Here is a 15,724-nt window from a genome sequence, read left to right on the forward strand (position 1 = left end):
CCAGACAAACATTCTGAGTGTATTTTTGAATTCACTACTGAACTTGGATTCTAAGCTTTCCACAATGATCAGGAGCGCAATTGAAACTGCACCTATTCCTGGAGGTGCCTGTCAACAACGGTGACTCATGGTTATATTTACAACCTGTTTGGATGGGATATAATACTATACTCTTGAAGAGTGTTTGAACAGATGACCTGATCTAAAATGCTTCAACTGTTGACTGAAAATGGTTTCAAGAAGAATGTTAACACCCCATTACAACACTGGTCACTTTCTGCCAATGGTCTTATTGTTTTATTGTGGCAGGCCTCTACCAACTAACAGGGAAAAAAAACTTAAACGAGAGAGTTGTACTTTTACTTATCTTAATTTTACATAATATTATTGAGGATTTAAAAACTGGAGATAAATCTAGTATGCAAACATATGAACAAACAATTATAAAATGTATTTAAAAGCATACTTGGCATAAAAAACACTGATATAGAGTAACTATAATTGTTAAAATTATCTCACCTAAGTAGCAGAACTAACTGGTTAAACCAAGACTTCTTTGAAAAAAATATAATTGCAACATCGACCAACCATGAACACACAGAGCTAATTTTGTTCTAATTTGCAAATGTCTAGCAGGTGGCAGTCGAATTACTGAAGCAACCCGGCCCCCTCCCTTTCGATTTTCTCAGTCACCTTAATGAAAATGTCTTGTTATGAAGTGAAACCATTGCTTATCAGGTCTGGAGTCCATTGTAATCTATGGGCTCTATTAGTTATATAAAGAGATAGACTGAGCATTGCTATGATAAAACATTACAGGCAAATTGTCACTTGTAATATGTTTCTTACAGGCTGTTGGTAAAGGTGTACGTGCAATGTGTCATTAGGAAAACAAACACATTTGATAAATAACTAGCTGTTTTGATGTTGGGTGATAATGTCTACCTTAATCACACAGAAATCCGTATGTTATTTATGCAGTAATTTCAGACAACTGTTTAGGAGACCTCCCTCCCCCCCACCCCCCACCCCGCTTCTCCCTGCTTTACTTTCTTTAAATATGCTTTAATTTTTTCACATTTCAGTTGGCAGACCTCTTTCCTTTGTTTTTTATATGACACTAGCTTTGCCCGGCCACGCGTTGCTGTGGCTTATGGGAATCCTTTGTTGGCCAGGTGGAATAGCAGTGAATAGCCTTGCAGTCTCAAAGCCTGGCCATTTTCTGGAGTAGCTGGAGCTTTTTGTTGTATGAACGTAGAGGCATGGATGAGGGGTTGTGCTGCCAAGTTTAGTGTTTCTGGGATGTGTAGTTTTGTTGTTTTGTCCTAGGCCGAAATTTCATTACCCTTTTATATATAGATGAGTTGGTTGCATCTCAACACAATGGATTGTGTCCCAAACAGAAGTCTGTTGTTTGTCAAAGTCTGCAATGAAGCCTAGGCTTTGGTTTGTCAATAACAGCATATTGCTGTCTTGTACCTCGACAGGAGAAAAGGATTTCACACCTAGTCACCTCAGCTATGCTGCCCTTCTTAAAGCAGGTTGGATTCCCACTTCTACAACTTTAAGAAAGAGCATGGTCAGCTTGGCACTTCAACTCCTGTCTTCCATTCTGTGTTCTTTATCCTCTCGTAATGGAGTACATAATTTCTACACTAACTGTGAGCTACTTTGGTTCAGTCCTAGCTAGGCAACACTAAGAAACAACTCAGACTGAAAGCTGTTAAACAGCCCAGGTGTTGAAAATGGTCAGAAGTTGTGAAGTTGCGAAAAGTCCTGTACGGTGAATATTCTAACTCCAGAAATGAGAAAGAGAAGAAACAGTAGCAACATTTCTGAGCAGCCACAGCAACCTGCGAAATTAGGTCAAGATGTGGGAGACAGATAACTGGGTTCCAATAGGTTGCTTCTTCATCACCAGCTCAAGCAGACATCAAAGACTAAGAAAAGTTTCCGACGCATAATGTATCACCTTCTTGGCAAGAGGTGAGAGATATCATCAGAGGACTGCAGTCCTTGGTTGATTTCAGATACAGTGACAAAAACAACCTCATTGCCAGACAAGCTATCAGCAAGGTGTGATCAGCACAACCCAGGTGCTCTTTTCTGGTAACTTAATTTATCATCACCATAAATATAATTCCATTTTTAACCACAGGATCTTCAAATACTGTATTCCTACATTTTGTGCTTTCAGCTTCTTTGCATGCATCATTTGAAGGTATTTCTAATAGTCTTATAAATTATACTTGTACAATGATGATAAATCTCCACATTACAAAATGTAGTTTTGCCATTTACAAAACAGGGAAGAACAAGCCAACCTGAGCAGTCCTTCACTAATCTCTGGTCTTTCAAATGTTTCAAACAAATATCATCACCCTGGCTGTTTGAACTGTTTTCCAAAAATATAGATGGAAACAGCTTGGAAAAGTTGATACATAACATTCCAGCTGAACTGTACCTGGAGCTTGCAAAATTTATTTATTTATTTATTTATTTACAGTATTTATATTCCGCCCTTCTCACCCCGAAGGGGACTCAGGGCGGATCACATTACACATACAGTAGAGTCTCACTTATCCAACATTCGCTTATCCAACGTTCTGGATTATCCAACGCATTTTTGTAGTCAATGTTTTCAATACATCGAGATATTTTGGTGCTAAATTCGTAAATACGGTAATTACTACTTAGCATTACTGCGTATCGAACCACTTTTTCTGTCAAATTTGTTGTATAACATGATGTTTTGGTGCTTAATTTGTAAAATCATAACCTAATTTGATGTTTAATAGACTTTTCCTTGATCCCTCCTTATTATCCAACATATTCACTTATCCAACATTCTGCTGGCCCGTTTATGTTGGATAAGCGAGACTCTACTGTATAGGCAAACATTCAATGCCTTTTAACATAGAACAAAGACAAGACAAACATAGGCTCCGAGCGGGCCTCGAACTCATGACCTCCTGGTCAGAGTGATTAATTGCAGCTGGCTTGCTCTCCAGCCTGCGCCACAGCCCGGGAAAACAAAAGCTGTTTTTCCATTCCTAGAATTCCCCACTCAAAATGACCACTATATCTCTTTAGTGCTATGTTATATTCACATGGTAACTAGTTGTCTATGGGAGGTTCCCAGTTCAACTTCTGTCTTGTGTTCCCCAGCCACTGATATACAAATGCATAATATAACTGGAGGTGATTTATCTAATAACCACCAATAGCACTAACCTTTAAGAAGTGGCCCAGTTCCCAAGGCCAAGTTTTGAATTCATAAACCGCAATTAAATTGGAGTAACCTACCTGTGTAGCCAGCCAGAGCAGCAGCAGGAATGACAGGTTTGTCCTTGTTCATGTCAGCCCGATCCCGAACATAGTCCTTGAAGGTGCCTTTGGGCTTGTGGTTGGGCAAGGCCACTGGGTAGTCCTCAGAATCAAAGCTGTCGTAAGAAGGGACACGCTGGAGACTTTGGAAGGATGACTGGCTGCTCCACGACTGTGTCAGCCGATCACAGCTGTCATAGCTTTCTATACTCTCAAAGGAATCCTGGCCTCCAAGTTTACCTATAAGGTAAGGAAAAAAATGAGGACTGTGCCCAACAAGTGGTGAAGTTGCTTCCCACACAAATTAAATCACTCAATCCCTTGATACAGATGAGGAAAAATCCCTCCTTCCTTCCTTCCTTCCTTCCTTCCTTCCTTCCTTCCTTCCTTCCTTCCTTCCTTCTTTCCTTCCTTCCTTGACACATTTGTCACAGCTTATGGATCCACTGGTTTGACAATGCAAGGTCCTCCAGATGTTATTGGATTTCAATTCTCATGATTCCACACCAAAAATGTCTATGATTTCTGGAAGTTGATGTGCAATAATATATGGGATTCCAAATTTGGGAATCAATGTTGAGACTAAAGGAGACTAATATAGACTTGGCCTTCTTTTTGTCAATTAAATCAGAAGGGTGAAATAAACTATCAAAGACATCGGCATGGTATCTAGATACCATGGACTTGGGATTATGGTGCCTATGTACTATTACCAAAGATCATTTTTGCAACCCCCAGTGTCCTAAGATCCCCAAGGAAAAGCCAATGATTTCATGTTAGAGCACATGGTTCAAACACAGAAGACCCAAATGACATTTCGCAGTATTCCCAAGCTAACAGAATCAGATAGCTGGTGGTAAAGTAGTCATTTGCCCAAGATCCAGAACAGTTGATCATATGAATGTGCAATCATTGAGTGAAATGGACAACAGCAATTTCCTATGTTTCTATCATAATGAATTAATAAACTCCTCAAACCTTAACAGATATACATCAGTCAATTAGCTATGGGTTTTATTATATGTCATCTCTACTAGATAGATGATAGATAGATAGATAGATAGATAGATAGATAGATAGATAGGCAAATGGAATTACTAAGCAGTCTAAATTGTCAACCTTACTGATCATACCATATACCAGGGGTCCCCAAACTAAGGCTCGGGGGCCGGATGCGGCCCATCGAAGCCATTTATCCGGCCCCCACGGCACAAGGGCAGAAGAGGGTTGGGCTAAATGACCCAAGAGGTCTCTTCTTCTCTTACAACCATTATTATTATTATTATTATTATTATTATTATTATTATTATTATTATTAACATTGAGGCTGGGTGGACATCTGTCAGGGGCAATAGTAATGGCTTTTGGTGCACAAAGGCAGAAGGGGATAGTACTAAATGGCCCAAGGGGTCTCTTCCTACCCTCTTTATTATTATTATTATTATTATTATTATTATTATTATTATTATTATCATTGAGGCTGGGTGGCCATCTGTCAGGGATGCTTTGCTTGTGCTTTCGGTGCACAAAGGCAGAAGGGGATTGGACTCAATGGCCTAAAAGGTCTCTTCCAACCCTCTTTTTTATTATTGTTGTTGTTGTTGTTGTTATTATTATTATTTATTATTGCTCGGTGGCCAACTATAGTCCGGCCCTCCAACGGTCCGAAGGATCATGAACTGGCCCCCTGTTTAAAAAGTTTGGGGACCCCTGCCATATGGTATTGGCAAGGTTTCATTTCTTAACTTTTTTTTTTTTCGTGTCAGGAGCAACCGGAGTTGCTTCTGGAGTGAGAGAATTGGCCGTCTGCAAGGACGTTGCCCAGGGGACGCCTGGATGTTTTGATGTTTTTACCATTCTTGTGGGAGGCTTCTCTCATGTCCCTGCACGGAGCTGGAGCTGATAGAGGGAGCTCATCCACACTCTCCCCAGGTGGGATTCGAACCTGGCAGCTTTCAGGTCAGCAACCTAACCTTCAAGTCACTTAGTCCACTACGCCATCTGGGGGCTCCATTTCTTAACTGAAGGTATAGCAATTTGCTTTAGAACAGGGAAGGGCAACAAAGAGCCACATATGACCTTTACATATACATGCATCCATGCATGTACACATCGGCACGAACACACACACAAACAATTCCACTGCTACAGAAGCAGTAAAGACAGCATCATTGCCACCACCTCTAACCACTAAACTATGACTTTTTTTCTTTTCTTTTTCTCTTCTCTTTCCAAATAGTTTCAAAAGGGAAGGAGACTCTCTTCCCTCTTTCTGGTATAGGAGACCATTTGAGTACATTCCTATGTCTTAAGGAGGCTGAATTTCAATGCCAAATTCTTGTTACTGCTAAATTTTGGGAGCAGCAGCAGTGGATAGGGCAATGATGGGCAACTTTTTGCGCTTGGTGTGTCAAAATTCACCAAAAAACCTAGCATGACTTGGGTGGTGTGTCTGTTATGGTTGAGCCTTCGGGCTCCGATAATAGAAGAAGGGGGCATAAGACTCCTCGAGAGTCAGACTCTTTCGAGGAGCGTGAACGAAAACGGCTCCGGGATTTGTTTACAGACCCGACAGATGAGGACTCATTTGAGGGTTTTTCTGAGGGTTTGGAGGAAGAGATGGCCAGCTCGGAGGAGGATGACATGGAATGGACTCATGTGAGGGAGGATTTGGGTGTTGGGGAAACAGGCAATGAAAGCATGGGAGGTGAGTGGCGGGTTGCAGGATCAGACCCATGGACTGGCTGGAGGGATGGAGCGGGATCCACAGCTGGGGATGCTGTGGGGCGTAGTCAAAGGTGCTTTAGCTCTGATGAGGATGATGAGTTTGGGGCGCCTGGAATTGGGATGGCAGCTGACAGCGATGATGAGCTTGAACTGGGATAAATTGGGGTTTGGGATCAATGTCTAATTGCGTTGGGCAAGGTAATCTGGACGGACGCTTGGGCTTTTGTTGGGGAACTTCCTGAAGACGGGTGTGATTCGTTGCTGGATACGTAAGTTTACCAAGGACACTGGGCATCGACGGCGGGAGGAACTGTGCGGAGTTTTTCTCTGTGCAACTTGTGTTTAATCTCAATAGCTTGGACCTCCGTCGTCTTTTTGACGGGCAATACCTACTCACACTGGATTGACGCTGGACTGACTGACTTCGATTCTGGATTATCCCTTCTGCTGCTTATCAGTGAGACCTTTGGATTCCTAGACGGCTACGTTTGGCTATTGACCTCTGGACCGGATTGGGACCCTGCTGACTGCCGTTTCCCTGACTGCTGAGCCTGGACCTGGATATCGTTGGCTGTTGAACCTTAAATTGAATCCTGACTACGACCACGTTTTCCTTCGCTGCAGGGAGGAATAAACAAGCCTGGTTTAGTCTCCTGCTGTTTCTGAGTAGCAGAGAGGAATCTGCTACCAGTCTGTTGTTTACATTCTGACTCCTGTTGATCCTCCTTTGTTTGCATTGTTTGCCAGGCTGAAGTAAGCACTTTTGATTTAATCTGGATTATACTTCTGTTTAACCCGGTTTTTTCCCTTTGAGTTGTTTAAGCTCAATCTGAGTTGTTTTTGTGTTACCTATCACACTGAAGTCAAGTGTTTGCCCTGTTCTTTGTCTCCTACGGGCATTTTTAGTTCTGTAATCTCAATAAACTGAGTTTTGCTTTACTCACTGGCATTCTGTCTATGACAGTGTCACTTCGAGAAAAAAACCATAATTTCACACTATGTATAGTTTAAATAACAAAAATGTATAATTGTAATATATAACTGTATTTAATAAATCAAAAGCTATTTACTACCATTATTTCCATGTACAACAATCTATGGTACCTCTTGCAGTTTCCACGCTAATTTCTATTCTAGTTTCAATGTAATCATGAATAATGAATAATAATATAATAATATAATAGTAATAATATGATAATATACTACAACAATAATAGAATAATAATCTATATATATAAAAGTGTAATAAAATTTCGGCCTAGGACAAAACAACAAAACTACACATCCCAGAAACACTAAACTTGGCAGCATAACCCCTCATCCATGCCTCTACGTTCATACAACAAAAATCCAGCTACTCCAGAAAACAGCCAGGCTTTGAGACTGCAAGGCTATTCACTGCTATTCCACCTGGCCTACAAAGGATTCCCATAAGCCACAGCAACACGTGGCTGGGCAAAGCTAGTAGAATGATATAATGATAATCTCTCTCTCTATATATAAATGTAATGTGCATAATTCCCATGGAGTAAACAACAAGACCACTGGACTAAATCACACCGAATTTGGCCACAAAAGACATAGTCATCCAATGAATCTGCATGCGGCAGCGTGTCAGCAAAAATGGCTAGGCGTGTCAATGCCGACATGCATGTCATAGGTTGGCCATCACTGGGATAGGGAGACCAGGGAATCCAATATAGCTATGTTAAAATGAGTTCATAGTTTATAAACCTAAGCATCTACCTTTTCACTCTCCTCATAACTATTTTGATGTTGCCCCAGGCTCAGAATTATTGATTCCCATTCTTTGTGGGATCATTTCATCAAAAGCCAGATCTGTCAACACTGGCATCTCTGTTCAGATTTACGGCTTATATGCCATCTGATGACTTGAGTCTATTTAAGTGTTGAGGTTCAAAAGGAATTTAAAACGAAAACAAACAACAAAAAAACCCCTTACATGGCACTCTCTAGAATTCCTCACTCTGACTCTTGCTCAACGATTTCTTCTTTACTGACAATGCTAAACAGTGTAATAGGATCATTCAAGTTCATTAATTTCCAAAAGCCAGGCTGAAAACAGCTGCTGAGATTGTGTAAGAGTTCCTGGAGAAATTTCCACTGCCAGAGATACTGGCACCTAAACCCGAAAAGCACACTTCAAGGGGCAGAGTAGAGAAATGGAACATTTGGCAGAATATCTGCCATCTCTTTTAGGAATGGGTTGGATCAACTGCTCAAGGCGGCTTCTTCAAAGGTCAGAGGCCGGCATCTCAGGTATCATCTCTTCAAAGAAAATGCATTTCTTGGGAGATTAAGGGGAAAACCCGTTGCTGAGAGGATGCAGAAAGTTTGCATACTCAACCAGTTCCACTTTCTAGAATGAAAGGATGGTGTTTCAAGTCTGCTATCAAAATTCAACCGAATGATCCGTTACCTAATACTAGCAGCACAATTTGTGGAGGCCAAGAAACTATAGGAAAGGATTATCTTGATAGCTACACAGCATCTACCTCCAGATAGGAGGTTGCCCATCTCCAGACAGTCAAATTAGTTTGAAATGATAATTTACTTGCTATTGGTTCCTTTTGCATTAGCTAAAACATAAATAATGTACACTCCAACTGCAATATAACGAAGGACATCTTCATCTCTTGAATGGTGAATGGGGAACAGAAAGAATGACAGAATGGCCCACTTTTCAATGTCCTTCTATCAGCAAGCAAAGACTATATTTTATTCAGACAAGCTTTGGAAACATTTTTTTGAAAGTTCAGGCTTTTAAAAATCATGTCAGAAGCGACTTGAGAACATACTGCAAGTCGCTTCTGGTGTGAGAGAATAGGCCATCTACAAAGTCATTGCCCAGGGGATGCCTGGATGTGTTAGATGGGAGGCTTCTCTCATGTTCCTCTAAGCTAGAGCTGACAGACGGGAGCTCACCCCATCTTGCAGTTTTGAACTGCCAACCATCAAGTCTGCAACCCAACCTTCAGGTCAGATGTTCAGCTGGCACAAGGGTTTAACCCACTGTGCCACCGTGGCTCCAAAAAAACAGACTAGGGGGCACTGTAAGATCTTTTTGTCTTCTTGTAATTACATTTTATAATTTTATTCTGTTATGGATTGTTTTAATATTAATCTACTTTAATATTTCCAGAATACTTCTGGAACATGGCCACACGGCCCGAAAGACATTCAACAACCCTACTTTAATATTACTTCTTGGCTATTTTTAATTGTATTCTTTTAAACTGTGAGCTGCTTTAAACCCCAATTTTTGTGGGAAAGCAGGATGACGACGGCGATGATGACAATGATGACTATGATGATAGCAGCAGCAGCTTTGAGGCAATCATGTGGCCAGGGTTACAGCAACCACACGGCTGTAGATAAATATACAAATAGGCGATCTGTGGGAAAGTCAGAGATGCCAAGTGGTATCACAAATTACCTCTGCTGGTACGCCCCATGCACATGTTATCCGGTGTTACAACTTCCTGTTTGATTGTGAAATAATCTGTCTGCAAGGATTCCATCTGGACTGGGTCGCGGAGGATAACTGACGGGTACTCATTCTCATACTTGAGGGACAGGAGCTCTTCGGAGCTGATTGGGTGGAGGGTCTGGTAGGACTCTGTAATAAAACTGGGCTCAGAAAATTCTGACGGAGGAACACACTGCGCATGCTCAATGCCATAACCTGCAAGCAGAAAGAATGGCACAGACTCAAGAACTGGCTGGAAAAGAACTTGTCAAAATGGGGTGATAAGCACAGAGATGGCTCTGCTGGTGACACCCTCAGTGTCTCTAGTCAACAAAACCTAATGCTTCTTTGTCTCAAGTCATTCAAACTTGAAATCCTAGTTTGGAAATCCCAAAGACACAAAGACTAATAACAACCCTAATTTGTAAATACAGTAGAGTCTCGCTTATTCAACGTAAATGCGCCGGCAGAACGTTGGATAAGCGAATATGTTGGATAATAAGGAGAGATTAAGGGAAAGCCTATTAAACATCAAATTAGGTTATGATTTTACAAATTAAGCACAAAAACATCATGTTATACAACAAATTTGACAGAAAAAGTAGTTCAATATGCAGTAATGCTATGTAGTAATTACTATATTTACGAATTTAGCACCAAAATATCACGATTTATTGAAAACATTGACTACAAAAATGCCTTGGATAATCCAGAACGTTGGATAAGTAAGTGTTGGATAAATGAGACTCTACTGTAGAGCTAATCAAATGGATTTCATTCTATTCAAACCATTTCTGGAGCCAGTTGGGAGCAAATGGGCACACACTTTGCCCTTGGCGAGCCAGGATTGACAAGAAATTTGGATAACCTTTCCATCTCAACATGGCCTTTTGCATCAGATTTCCACAATTTCATGTAGAAATTGAGCTTTCATCTGCTGCCCAATCCTATCACCTGGAGATGCTATAAATTGAATTGAGAACTTTCTGCATACAAAGCAGATGCTTTACCATTGACATGGTCCTTATGAATCTAGCTCCAAGCTTCTCCAGTCCCATGTCCAAATTCTAGTATTTGCTCTCAACAGAAATATTACATGTCACTCTAGAATCTAATATTCGGATCTACAAGTTAAAAAATAGTCCCCCTCAGACTGTATGACACTGAAATCTGCTTCTTGTGGTAAGGAGACTTACTAATGAAGTAGTCAGATGTATAACGGGATTCTGGATAGGCAGTGTTCACTCCATTTGTTGGATACGGCTTTATCTCTTCTGTATCAAGGAGAAAAAAAAATAGGAAACATGTTGATTTAGTGGAAATATAACATTTACCTTATAGAACTGTCCTTAAAAACGTTTTACAAGTTCCTTAACTTACCTTCAGAACAAATCAGTCAGGTAGGTTAAAATGTCAACCTGTTTTTGCATGTGACATGCTTCCTAGGCAGCCACCAGCAGGGAAAAACATGAACATTACATGGAGATCATTGTACATGATAACTATGAAGAAATATTTACTATGTGCTGTACAAGCAATGTGAAGACCTGAAACAACATGGAAACCTAACAACACACATTTGGGGGGGGGGGGGGGGGGAGGAAGCATGGGCAATCATGATTGCTGTGCTGGTATGGCTGTACCAGAAGCTCTGACTTTATTTTCTTGCTGCTAATGTTTGCAGTCATAGGACAGGCCGCCTGTCAATCATCATTAAGTTTGGTTCTGCCCCTTGTTCAGGGCTCTGGGAGGGAAGGAGCCATTTTTAAGTCTGTTTCACTTAGGAAGCTAAGCTATAGGACGTAGACCAGCTTGTCCCGTTGAAAAGCTTCATATCTCATTAACATCCGGGGATACAGAACATCCGAGAAATCAGAAACAGGAATTCCAGGGGGAAAGGTCCCAAAAGCTCTGGCTGAGAGCTTACAGTCTCTCAGCCTCACAACTCCTGAGAGAAACAGCCCTGAAGTTTCCAAAGAAACCTCAGAGAGGGAACAGCATCACAGATCCACGGAACCCCAGCTGAAACATCTGCAAGCCTTGGTTGGTAGGTCCACTTGATACCCAGACGCATTTGGAAATCGTTAGTGGGTCCCACATCAGCTAAGCCCATATAATATACAGCCTGGGAGAGGTTATAAGAGGGTTTTCACAGTTATCCAAAGCCAATTGCCTGTCCCCTGGGGACAAGACTGAAAGAGCCAACAGTTTATTAAGAAACTTTGAAGTGTTATTTGACTCCTTGAAGATTTATTATTTGTTCATCAATAAACACTTTGTTATCTCATTAAAGACTCAAAGGACTATCCTTGTTCAGGAAAATCCTCAACAACCTCTCTTTTGAGGGCCCTGGCTTCTCGCTGGGCATAAAGTATGTGTCCTATACAAAGACAATAGTTACAGGCCCAGCACATAACAGAACAATTGCACATCATAGCATACAATCAATGTGCTTTGTGCTTCGTACATAGATGTGCAACACTTTCCATGTATGGAATACTAGAATATCATATATCTAAAATTGGTTCTATGGTTGTGATTGCTGAAACACCAAGATAACCTTCCACAACCTGGATCTGGTCCCTTCCATCAGATCCATCTGACTGGCCAGTGGGCAGGAAAATGGGCTGTAAGGCCCAAAACATCAGAAGAAATCTAGATTTGGGGAAGCCTGTATTAGGGACCAACTTCTAGTAAGTAAACCTCTATTTACCTCCAATAAAAGTATTCAATTTCTTCAAACTCAATTGTACATACCGTTTATTTATATACACTATCCCACATCCAAATGTATATTCACAACTATCTCAGTTATCCTTTTTTAAAATGATGACCACATGTAGATACTTAAATGCTTCTCCTCCTGAGTGCTGAGATTTTCTTGGTCAAACTTATTGGGGTGAGTAAGGTCACACTGGGACAGGCACCCTATGTGCTCTCTTTCTCCCTTAAGATTAATAGGACTCCAACTCTGTCAGCTATTTCAAAATCTTTCAGAGTGAGGTGACTCATTACCACAGAGACATCTAAGAGGGACCAAAACAGCAGCAGGCAGGAATGTCTTCATCGTCATGTATTTGGGCATATTCATACTTTATTATTATTTTTTCCCGAAAATAAGCCCCCACTTCCCAGCCATCAGCAGTGCCCTCCACTTGACTGCCAACCCAATGGAAAGTTAACCACTGCAACCTGGTCTCCACCCTTCCCTGTGGTCACCCACCCTGGGCCTTGGCAGACCTCACCCGGAGAGGAAAGAGCACCAAGAGTCCAAGAGACTCGGTTCACACAAGACTCCGTTTTGTTAAGCCATCTCTCCCCTCCCTTTATGCCGTTCCCAGGAGAAGCCAAAATTAGGCACTTTTTTTTTCAATGAATGTGCATTATCTCTGGCAAGATTCTGTCTGGCCTCAGCAGAAATAACTAAAAAGAGATGCAACCACTCACCCACCCACCATTTTTGTTGTTCTTTCTTGCTGGTTTTAATTGGCGAGTATATGAGGTAATGCAGGAGCAAAAGGTCACTGCAGAAGGAAGATGGTCTTCCTTTAATGTTGGAAGGCACAGTCTTCACAAGAATGCCCCATGCTGTTGGATAATCCCCCTAGGCTGATAGTTAGGGATAAGGTTACTGTTTGGGATGATAGAAATTTACTGTTCCTGAACTGTGCCCCCAGGATCCCGCAGCCAGCATGGCCAAAAACACAGCCTTTTCTGATCTTTGGGGGACTTTCAAACTAACGGTGCTACATTTCACTGTCATGATTCCGTCCTTTTTAATTCTATTTAGAATTTTGAGCCAGAATTTGAATGCCCCACCAAATTACAATTCCTGGTATTCTACAGAATCCAACTTTTAGTGACTCCATACATTTCCTAGCATTTTCTTAAGTAAGACATAATCAGAAGCAGCTTTGTCAGTGTCTTCTTCCGAAACATAGCTTATAGCACCTGGCAGTCTCCATTCCCAGCACTTACCAGAGCTGATCCCCTTAGGCTTCCAAGATCAGACAGGATCTCATGCTGTTAAGGAATTTAGGTCTAAAGTGAAATACAGCACTGAATTGCATAGTATAAATGGAACCCTGGTTAGGGCAGGCCTGGTTAAGCCTTCACTATCAATGGCCTTCCAAAAATAAAAAGTTAGCCTCCTAGTCATGTATGCCAGCTTTGCAGTTCCAAGCAGTAAACTGGATTAGACCAGTTAACAAATGCCTAGAGGAGGGATAAACAATATAATGTTCCTGAGAAGTCCATACGTTCCATTATAATAATAATATAATAATAACTTTATTTTTGTACCCCGCCTCCACCGCCCCGAAGGGACTTGGGCAGCTTACATATGGCACAAGATGCCTAAAACAACACACAGTACAACACAAAATAAAACCACTAGTATATAAAACAACAATTTGAACTCAGAACAGCACCAATAACCTAAAGTGTCATCTCTCGTAAAAACAAGAAGAAAGGAAAGGGATAGTGCCGAGTTGTAGCTAAGGAACAAGGGAATGGGATAAAAGTGTTGTGCTTTCACCACTGGCTCTACTGTAGAGATGCAATCCCACAACATTTGGATAGTCAAATTTTCCTGCTCATTTTCCTGTTGCCACCAAACATGGTTAATGGGATGCATTCAACTTGGCAAGCCCATGCATTCCACCTGTGTTATCAAGAACACTCCATATGCTTCTGGAGATCTTTTGTAAACCACTCCTATTCTGTCCAATGTTTGCCTTGTTTATTTATTTATTTATTTATTTACAGCATTTATATTCAGCCCTTCTCACCCCGAAGGGGACTCAGGGCGGATCACATTACACATATAGGCAAACATTCAATGCCTTTTAACATAGGACAAAGACAAACAACATAACTCCGAGCGGGCCTCGAACTCATGACCTCCTGGTCAGAGTGATTCATTGCAGTTAATTGCAGCTGGTTTGCTCTCCTGTCTGTGCCACAGCCCCGAGCTGTGCTAGCTATTTTGTTAGTTAGTTATGTTATACCCTGTGATTACTTCAAAACGTAATATGCACAACTGCCATCAAGAACTGCAGTTTTCACGGATTACAAGCTGTAATTGATAAGAACATACATTTTTAGAACACAGGAAGCTATGTTTCACAGAATCGAAATAATGTTTCATTTAACGTGATATAATCCACACTTTACCAGGATTTCGCCAGGATTTTAGGCAAGTCCTTCCCAGCTCTTTGTGATCAGAGATAACAGCAAAAAAGCCATCACTTCTGCCTTGGAACCAGCTTTGCCTGAATCACATTCTCCAACATTGCTTGGAAGGAACTTCCCAGATCCAGCTACCACTGTCTGCAGCTTCTGTGATCAATAATCAGAACCCCAACATAGAAAACATCGAGCAAAGCTAGAGTATCACCTAGAAGCCCTAAATCGACACTGCAGGGGAGCCTATGACATTATGGGACATGACCACAGCTATGTTGACATATCACCCCCACACTGTTTGATGCCATCTGGTTCATAAAGGGTTGGTGGGATGGGGAATTGATTGAAGATTTGAAACCAGTTGCCTATTCCTAGATCTAATCAATATGCTCCGAAAAGTTTTGAATATGTGTCTACTATGTTGTCATGGAGGTACAACTGTAAACAACCTCCTCCATAGCAGGTAATCGATCTTGAGTCGAAATCATATCTCATCTGAGGCTATGGCATTTAATGCTGTAATACTTATGGAAGTGCCAATGTTCTGTACATTCCTCATTTCACTCCAACACCTCCAACCTTACACTGTGAGTAATGAGGAGAAAAAGAAATGACATCCGGAAATACATATCACCACTAAATGAGAAGAGAGGCTTATATTTACCACCAAGTATATTTACGTACAGAAAACCACAGATGGAGGTAAAATAATCTAAGTGGGTTGCATGGAATGGGAAGAAAAACTCTATTCCTCCCACTTCTGCCACCCAAGAGAATATAATAAGTTTCACTCTCCACCCAAAGCAGAAACCTCCAGAATGGTTTTCACTGCAAACATCTTAGTGGGCACAGTGTGTTTACAACTGTTTTCACTTTGCCTGTTTCTTTGTTCAGTCAAGAATATGGCTGTGTCTCTCAAAGGTTATCCAGTGTAAACATGTTTGTTAAAAGGAGACAGTTGAAAGACAACCTTTCACAGCAGACAGTTCCCAG

General features: G+C 41.2%; 1 protein-coding gene and 1 long non-coding RNA gene across 4 annotated transcripts in view; one reads left to right on the plus strand and one right to left on the minus strand.

Moving 5' to 3' along the window:
• ets1 (ETS proto-oncogene 1, transcription factor) overlaps positions 1–15,724 on the minus strand; it is a 136,702-nt gene that overhangs the window by 17,219 nt on the left and 103,759 nt on the right. For 2 of the 3 annotated variants that reach the window (XM_062961465.1, XM_062961467.1), the window contains 3 exons: positions 10,741–10,818; positions 9,512–9,760; positions 3,303–3,567 (listed from right to left, as the gene is read on the minus strand). In XM_062961465.1, coding sequence (XP_062817535.1) covers positions 3,303–3,567; positions 9,512–9,760; positions 10,741–10,818 — 592 coding nt within the window. The remainder of the gene's footprint in view (positions 1–3,302; positions 3,568–9,511; positions 9,761–10,740; positions 10,819–15,724) is intronic. The other variant, XM_062961466.1, reaches the window with a different exon arrangement.
• Positions 5,621–6,993, plus strand: LOC134293553 (uncharacterized). Its single transcript, XR_010000508.1, has 2 exons — positions 5,621–6,323; positions 6,410–6,993. It is a non-coding gene; the product is annotated as an uncharacterized LOC134293553 (long non-coding RNA).

The sequence above is a fragment of the Anolis carolinensis genome, unplaced genomic scaffold, assembly GCF_035594765.1.
Source record: "Anolis carolinensis isolate JA03-04 unplaced genomic scaffold, rAnoCar3.1.pri scaffold_8, whole genome shotgun sequence".
Lineage (NCBI taxonomy): Eukaryota > Metazoa > Chordata > Lepidosauria > Squamata > Dactyloidae > Anolis > Anolis carolinensis.